The sequence below is a fragment of the Toxorhynchites rutilus genome, chromosome 2 (assembly GCF_029784135.1).
Source record: "Toxorhynchites rutilus septentrionalis strain SRP chromosome 2, ASM2978413v1, whole genome shotgun sequence".
In the NCBI taxonomy this organism is placed as follows: domain Eukaryota; kingdom Metazoa; phylum Arthropoda; class Insecta; order Diptera; family Culicidae; genus Toxorhynchites; species Toxorhynchites rutilus.
This window is the reverse complement of record NC_073745.1, coordinates 252,748,349-252,757,731: the sequence shown is the minus strand read 5'-3', so window position 1 is coordinate 252,757,731 and position 9,383 is coordinate 252,748,349. Positions and strand designations below refer to the sequence as shown.

General features: G+C 38.2%; 1 protein-coding gene across 1 annotated transcript; it reads left to right on the top strand.

Moving 5' to 3' along the window:
- LOC129767609 (guanine nucleotide-binding protein subunit beta-1) lies at nt 1-7,437 on the top strand. Its single transcript, XM_055768657.1, has one exon. The coding sequence runs from the start codon at nt 1,019-1,021 to the stop codon at nt 2,039-2,041; it is 1,023 nt and encodes a 340-aa protein (XP_055624632.1). The 5' UTR covers nt 1-1,018; the 3' UTR covers nt 2,042-7,437.
- Nucleotides 7,438-9,383: the final 1,946 nt, after the last annotated feature.

Below are 9,383 nucleotides of genomic sequence, written 5' to 3'. Positions count from 1 at the left end.
CCGCTTTCAGATTGCCCGTAGGCCGTGGTGGGAGCTACTCACGTACATTCTGTTTCGTTTTTAGATTCAATCATCGAAAGTAACAAACCCCGTCTTATCTTGCTGGATTGATACGGTATCGTCGTTGAATAATGCACAAATCCGATGGTGGACAAACAGTGCCGATAGTTATTGCAATGTCCGAGTACGGTATTCACCAGGTGTAAACATTTTTCGTAGTGCAATCAATGATCGAAAAATTCGATCAGCGATCAATTTGTCCAGTGGAGAAAAAAAAGTTGAAAACCCGTTCTCCCAATAGCTGAGAAGAGACATTGTTTGAGAGAGAGTGAGAGCAGTGGGAGTTCGAAGCGTAGCAAGGAAAAAAGTAGGGAGTGTGGAAAATCAACTCCCATCGTGGCTCCCGTCTGAAAAAGGAAAACGAAGAATAGGAGTGTAACGTCCGTTGGAGAGAAACAGTGCGAGAGGGAGTGTACGTGCTGGAGTGAATTGCGAGAGACTGCAAAATCCCTACCGTTCAGAAAGGTGGATATTGGATTTTTATACGTGAAGTAATATGGAGGATCTGAAAGATGGTGAAGTGTTTTAGTGGAATATAGAGTTGAAAAGTTTTTTTTTCGGCGGAAAATTGCACAAAAACGAGCTGGAGTGGAACGGCACCAGTTAGCGCTAGTGTTTGGGGATCGGAATATCGGATGATTAATGCTGGACGGAGTAATAAGGAATCCTGCTTGAGACTGTAAAGATTTTTCGGAACGACTGTAAACTGCAGATAATCGATATATCGGTGTTGAACTTTTCTTCTCAGCGTGACCTAGGCATTTAAGGAAGACAAAAAGTGTGGCGAAAAACTCAATCTGTTCGGAAGAAGGAAGAAAAAGAAGAGGGGAGAAAACATCATCCTCAGTTTTCCAAAGTTTCGGTGTGTGTAGCTTATTGCAGTGGGATAATCCCACGGAAAATCGAAAGTGTTCAGTAGTTGCTAAAGTCTCCCTCTCCTCGGCTGCATTAGAAAAAAATGAATGAGCTTGAAGCACTTAGACAGGAGGCGGAAACGCTGAAAAATGCAATCCGCGATGCACGGAAGGCCGCCTGTGACACATCGCTGGTTCAGGCGACAAATAACCTGGAACCGATAGGTCGGATACAGATGCGAACCCGACGAACGCTAAGGGGACATTTAGCTAAGATTTATGCTATGCACTGGGGAAGTGACTCCAGAAATTTAGTGTCCGCTTCCCAGGACGGCAAGCTGATCGTATGGGATTCTCATACGACGAACAAGGTACACGCAATTCCGTTGCGCTCCTCCTGGGTGATGACCTGTGCGTATGCTCCGTCAGGTAATTTCGTCGCGTGTGGTGGCTTGGACAATATTTGTTCGATCTACAATCTTAAAACTAGAGAAGGAAATGTGCGAGTATCGAGGGAGCTTCCAGGGCACACTGGATACCTGTCGTGCTGCCGGTTCCTCGATGATAACCAGATAGTGACCAGCTCGGGAGACATGTCCTGTGGGCTGTGGGATATCGAAACCGGCCAGCAGTGTACTTCTTTTCTTGGACACACCGGTGATGTGATGGCACTGTCTCTTTCTCCCCAATGTCGTGTTTTCGTCTCGGGAGCGTGCGATGCGTCCGCAAAACTGTGGGACATCCGTGAGGGTCAGTGTAAGCAGACTTTCCCCGGACATGAAAGCGACATCAACGCGGTTACCTTCTTCCCCAACGGACACGCGTTCGCTACCGGCTCGGACGATGCCACCTGTCGCCTTTTCGACATCCGTGCCGACCAGGAATTGGCCATGTACTCGCACGATAACATCATCTGCGGTATAACCTCGGTTGCGTTCTCCAAATCGGGCCGTCTGCTGCTGGCCGGGTATGATGACTTCAACTGCAACGTGTGGGACACGATGAAGGCGGAGCGGGCTGGCATCCTGGCCGGCCACGATAATCGCGTTTCTTGCTTAGGAGTTACCGAGAATGGAATGGCCGTCGCAACGGGTTCGTGGGACTCGTTCCTGCGTGTCTGGAACTAAGCGCATAAATATATTTAGAATCATTTATATAAATTCACTCTCACATCCGCATAGACGTACACACACACACACACACACATACATAAATGATATACTTTGTAAAAACTCTGAGGAAAACAATTTGGTATTGGGTCAGGTCATAGGTTACTTTAGTGCAGAATCCAATTCATCATGTTTTTTTTGTGTAATTCAGAAAATGTTCCAGAAACCGAGGTTATTTATGACCTGGCATAATACTGAAACACCACAACATAAAATTGCTTGTACTATCAACAATGAAGCAAAAAAGTTACACAAACACGCAGAAACTAAGGATAAAACGGCAACAAAATTTACTGAAAAATTAATTGAATTTTTAAGTTCTCTCGAACAGAACATGCATTTGATTAGCATATTAAGGACCGGAAAGAAATCTGTAAGACATACGCCTGGGACCGCACGTTTTGACTTGTGTGAAGTTAGCGGATAAAAGTTTTTGTTGCGTGCAAGTTTCTGTTTGACGTCTTGTTGGATTTAATAAATAATGAATCATTTCAGTTAAAATAACTTGATTGAACTTGCTGAAATTGTTTATCAAGTAAAAACCGTCAAAATCATGCTCATTAGACAGAGAATTGAATCATTCATCTTTCCCCATTATTTTTTTTATCGTGACAGAAAAGTTATAGACTGATACAGAATTTTGAAAATCAAAAATAAGTTGTTTGTATAGACTTATCGAAGTTATTCGATAGAGAAATATTTTACCTATCTTCCAGCCACAATTTTATTAATCGGAAAAGAGTCTGAGAAAAGTAATAGGACAAGTTGGTATGGGAGAAACTAATTATTTTAAAGAAAATTGTAAAAAGTTATTTGAAAGTACCCAAAACACATTCTCGAGATAGTACACATTCGATAGAGAATATTTTTATCTATCTTCAGCAAATTATCATTGGTCGGAAAAGGGTCTAAGAAAAATTATAGGCCAAATCCTATACCACTTGTATGGGAGAAATTAATCAATTTAGAGAAAACTGAAAAAAGGTATTTGAAAGGACCCAAAACACATTTTTGAGATAATACTTATTGGATAGAGAATATTTTTATCCATCTTCAACCAAATCTTTAGTTTAGATATTTTTTTTTCGTCAAAGTAACACATTATTCTTGTACACTGAGGTTTTTACGAGGTTTTTTCCGTGAATTTTCCAACTAACGCATTTTTACGGGGTCCCCGCGCAAGAAAAAACCTGAGCAATATCACATCTCTCCCTTATGCTCCCTCAGAGCATATGATGGTAGTGTTTGGGTTTGTGCTTGTGACGAAACTTAGTTCTTATGACGAAAATTAATGCCCATCATATCACGTGCACGAGATGTACCCGTGGCCGAGTGGTTAGCGTCTCACATTATCATGCCGGGTGTTCGGGTTCGATTCCCGTTCTGGCTGGGAGATTTTTCGTCAAAGAAATTTCCTTCGACTTGCACTGTGGTCACGCGTATTCTAGAGCTTACCCCTAGGAATACATTCAAGGCGTGTTATTTGGCTTAAGAAATCTCAACTAAGTATTAATAAATGACGCTAGTTAATGCATACGTAGAGTAGGCAAAAGTTGCATAGGGAACGTTAACGCCATTCAATATCGCGATACTCACGTTTTTAGGTGATTTAGTTTTTTTTTCGCGGATTTTCCAAAACCCGCGCATAAAAAATCCTGTTTGTATAGAATTTATTGGAGTTTTTAAAACTGTTGCTCGATAATTATTTGTTGAACTATTCATCATCAGATACGAATTCGAAATTTTTCGTTCAAACAATAATATCTCTGTACTGAATGGTCCTACAAAACGTTCTATATCGAATAAGTGCTATCTCGAGAATGTGTTTTGGGTCCTTTCGAATAACTTTTTTCAATTTTCTTCAAAATAATTAATTTCTCTCATACATTTTCTACAAAATATTCATCTATCGAATATCTTCGATAACTCTATTCGAACAACTTTTTTTTTTTATTTTCAAAATTCTGTATATTTTCCTATATTGACCCATGCTCAAGTTTCAGTTTATAACTTTTGTCTGGAGAAAAAAATAATAATTATGTGGAATGATGAATGATTCAATTCTCTGTCTAATGAACATGATTTTGAAGGTTTTTACTTGATAAACAATCAATTTATTTCAACTGAAATAATTCATTATTCATTAAATCCAGCAAGCCGTTGAACAGACACTTGCACGCAACAAAAACTTTTATCCGCTAACTTCACACAAGTCCGTAAAGAAGGAACGAGAGAACTCGTGAGTGGTCCTTAAAGTGTTAATAGGGAGCCAGTTTACATTGTATTTATTAGTGGCGTTTAGCAGAAATATTGTTTTTAAAATATTATCTATAATCTCGTGATAGGTACGCACAAATATTTATTTTGTCGCCTAAGGAAGTTTTAAAATTTGCTACAATACTTTTTACTACTACTTGTTAGTTATGCGAGTGAGAAAGGATAAAAACCAAAAACCACTATGTTGAACTTATAGGTTTATAAAACGTTTTATTTTTTTTACAAATTTTTACAAACATGTGAGTACCGGAGCCTTTTTTTCTTTCTTATGCATATCGTCTTTTGTCGATGAGAGAGAAGGCATACGCGCACAAATTTTATATCTATGTTTGTTTCGTCTCACGATTTACATTCGAGTATTATTTAAGGTACTGCTTTTAAGCTGTATGAGATTTCTGTTGTATGAAAATAACCTGTTATTCCTTCGTTTTTGTACACATACATAATGTTTATAACTTGATATTTTAATAGTTCTTTCTATGTATTTATTCATTTAGTCATTAACAAATATTTATGGAGAATTGTAGTTCATCAAATCATAAACGGGAATCACTCCATTGTGCAGGAGTTCCAAAAGGGGCTATCCTAACGGCAATGTTATAAACATAAGATTACTATCACTCGTCTTGGTCACGGAAAATTTCCTTAGGAATCCGAACTTCTGCACTAGGAGAGATTTTGAAGCGTCATTTTGTGTATCTAGCGACAAGTCCTCATCACCAAACGCTTTCCTCCCCAAAAGCCATATAGTTTATGTACTTTTAATTGGATTTGTAGTTAATCATATGGAAAGGTTACCTAGTTTCGCGACAACGTTGCGCTAGTCATTATCAGGTGACAGCATTTCTTTTCCTTTACGCGCAAATCATAGCCTACTTTATAGGATCTATCGATTTCATCGTAAGCTTTTTTGCACTTATTAACAAAAACTCACGGAAGAACATTGACCGATTGATCTTTTCTCAAAAATTGTAAGAAAAATGAACAGAAAATAGAAATGCCTATAACTGAATTAAAAAAAACAAATATTTGTAAGACAATTTTTAAAGAAAATCAAGCGAAAAGGAATCGCATCCGTATAAAACTCACACAAACACATGCATTACACACTGTTAAGTTACTCTCGTAAAACAAACAAAATCATTCAAAAGAAAATAAGTATATACACGTTGGTAAGTGTGAGAGGATTATTAAAGCACTCACACACATATATACCATGGACAAACCAGCGGAAAGATAACGTGCGTTCACACACAAAAATCATTAAATCGACTAGATGTCGAAAAGGAGAATGCATCAGTTTCTAGACGCGTATTTATTTCACTTCATGAGGGATCCGGGAACACCCATCCGTCTGCCAGCTGTTTAGAAAAGGGCTCTATTAGGCACACGAAATGGCACGACAAAGCGCGCCATTTCACGCAGACGGGTGGGTGTGTTATGAGGAAGCACCTCGTGTACTTCGTTAAAAATCAGGTTCAACAAATTGGGGCTGTAATTTCAAAGAACATCCTCCTATGTTCAATTCGATCTTGAATCGAATCATTTATCCCTTTCAAATCAGGCCCACTTTGCTGTGCCGTGCTCCGTCACGAACTGAAAATAGATTCTGCAAAATAGCAGCGTGTCAAAACTAAAGAACCAGAAACTGTCCACACAATGGATGCAATTCTGTAAGCGCCACCCACTGCCTAGTATCTTCAAAACAAAACAAAACAACAACAAAAATACAAAAAGATTATGTGAAGCCAACACGTAAACTAACAAAATCGAATAGAGAGAGAGAGTTAGTAATAAACAAAGAAGCAACATTAATAACAAAATAGAAAATGAATTTTGATGAACCAAGTAAACATAAAACAGAGGAAAAACACATAAGTGATTGTGTATTGCTTCTATCATTGTGTGAGTGCGCGAATAACTATCCAGAAAAAAATATCCATACTTTACAATCCCTGAAGCCGCTAACGAGAAACAGTGTGACTAAGAGTAAAATATTTCAAAAGATTCAACATCATCTCATCGTCTGTTTGAGTTCTAAATTTTGACTTTTCACTCATGGAAACATATATATTTTTTGCAATCGGTTATTGATAGAGAGGGCTTGATCCGTCTTTTATTTCTTATGAAAGAGTGATTTGTACAAGCTTCTTCGTGAAGCTTCTACAATCACTCAATCCTTCGAATATGTCAACTGATTCATGTCATATTCGATGGATGAAATCTTGCTTCTAGAATCGATTGCCGCGGTTAAGAGCGTTGCCTTATTTATGGTTACAGGTTTTCCTTGAGTATTGGAAGTACATTTCTGTGGGCTCTTACACTCAATAAACGCTTTAGAAGAACATTTCATTCTACGAACGATTTTTCAATTTAGCCAATGAGATGATTCTTACACACAGACACACACATTTTAACTTCGGGCGGAAAGATTTTGAAATCATTCCAAACAACGTCGCGCAAAACAACAACTCCATGCATACCACCATCACGTCATTACACAGTCGAAAATGTCACACATTTACTAAAACAGCGTTTTATATGAATAAAAAACAATCCTCTGGAGGAGAACAGACAGCAAAACAAAACCTACTCGAATTTCTACCGAATCGCGAATAACTGTGTAAGAGATTTTGAAGGGAAATAAAATCAACCACATGCGACGGAATCTGTGTATCTGATATGTAACAGAAAAAAATGTGAAAACGATGAATGATAGCAACACTCGGAACCAAACCAAGTAAACACATTGTAAAAACGGTTGTTGCGAAACGAATACAAACAAAAAAAAACAGTAAACGAAATGATCCAAGACCAAGACCTAGCGATAAAACATAGCATTGCGAGATTGGAGTTGTGAAAAATGGAACAGTTGAAGGAATAAGAAAGGAGAAAACACAACCGTTGACTAAATAGATATCGAGGAGCAGCACGAACATAAGTAACAGATACATTTTGAATTATAAAGAAATATTAAAAAAGGAAACTTTAGTCATTAAGGTAACAAAATAATAAAAGTATAGAATACAATTAACTTATTATGAATAACAAAAATAAATTAATAAGAACAAAAATAAGTTCGTCTGGCTTTTCATTTTATTTGTGTTTTTTGGACGACTTGATCGATGACAGTCGCCATATTACAGAGAAAGACGTGACTATGACCCGATTGTCGAATGTCGGCATACAAACGCAATATTGGGGCGCTTTGAACTCGCTGCACTAATCCAAGGTAGTTGAAAATGCTAAAGGGTGTGAGTACTGGTTGATCCACGCTGGGAAACTCCAACTTCTTCTACGTTTTCTTCAAACAGCGAATAATCTTCTTCACGGCTCCCCAATGTTGGATACCTGAACTGGTAATTAACTGACATACATGACAGCATCCACCGCAAAAGAAATGTCCGAACGAGTCATCTGGGATACGGATACGGATACGGACAGACATAGCGACATAGCAGACATAGCAATAGCGTCCTTGAAGGGAACTTGTTCATCTCCGCAACTTTTCTAGGATTCCCTTGACCCATTGATTTGTCCTGTCATCCACCTGGATCTGCAGGTTGATATAGAGTACGCTTCAAGCATGCCAAAACGTCCATTGCTTGAATCCAATGGTCCCTGTCATCCCATTGCTGAACTTCTTCGTAGGTTCTTGGATCATCATTCGTAAATTCTACATCAGGTGAATCAGGAGATGATTGGAGAAAAATACCATCATCAGCATATGAAGATACTGCTAGGGTATCGATTATCATATTTTGAATACCGATTAGGGTGGCTCTATGCAGATCAAATACTCTGAATAATTCTTTATCTTAAATTTTTATTCAAACCATACATATAATTTGAAACCCCTTCCCCTATTTTTAAAAGCGATTTTACTATTCTTGTATGAACAATCTATGTAAATAAAAATGGAAGGCCAAAGGTGTTGCTTTGCTCAAAATCCGAAGAAGGAATGGTTCGATTTGAGCCGTCTTTATTTCGTTATTTTTTCTCTACCCATCAATATAATGAAGAGAAAAATCGGAAAAATTTCGGAAAATTCTGAAGAAAGGTCGCAAAATTGAATTCCCATTTGTTCGGAAATTACATCATGATAAGCGTTGTTAGTCCATCCGAAATTGTGAAGATCTAAATGGAAATTGTAAAGATCAATCAATGGAGAGTTCTGCGATTAACCCACGAACGTTCGCTCAGTAAGAAAATGTAAATGTTCGAAAGAATTCATATCAGAAAATAATTTTGGCGGGACGAAATTCGCCGGGTCAGCTAGTATTCAAATAATTTAACCGTAGTTTGTTTTTAAACAAAACGAATTTATGTACGGTGTTAAATGACAGAGGGCGCTACGTCCTCTTCATCGAACTTTAATCCATACATGCGCAAGTAACTCAATTCGTCTAAAGTCAGGTACATCGCCTGCGTGCTGGAAGCCTTTTTGAATGAGCACAATAAATTACAAAATGACAATCACGTTATTGTCATCAATCCTGATGAAACACCAACTGAAGTCGATGAAATCATAGTAGGCAACTGCACAGTGACGCGAGAAATTGTGATTCGAAGAAAAAACAATAATCTGGAATTCATCGTTGACATACACAAACGACTGCGATTCCTACGAGACAATCAACAAAAGCGGCATGAGGAAGTAGACATTACTCTGCGAGACGCTATCATGAACAAAGCCGATACAGTTTTTTCTATTGCCAAGCCACAACGCAATGCATTGTCATGACTTTACAGCGCGTGTGTTCAAACAACAAAAGGAGTCATGTCGGATTCGGTCTCACCCCATGCTGGATGTATCCGGTTGTATAGAAGAAGCGAAGATTATCTCATACACACATTTTAATTTGATTAGTCCGCAAAATACGACCTGAGGAAATTGATAGTATAATTTCCTCAGAAATTTAAGATCTGTCTACTGATCCACTACTCACCCGTATTCTGAAAACCGATCTAGTCAGAATTACTCGAACTGATTGCAATTTTGCATTCCGTAATCCGTGCGATT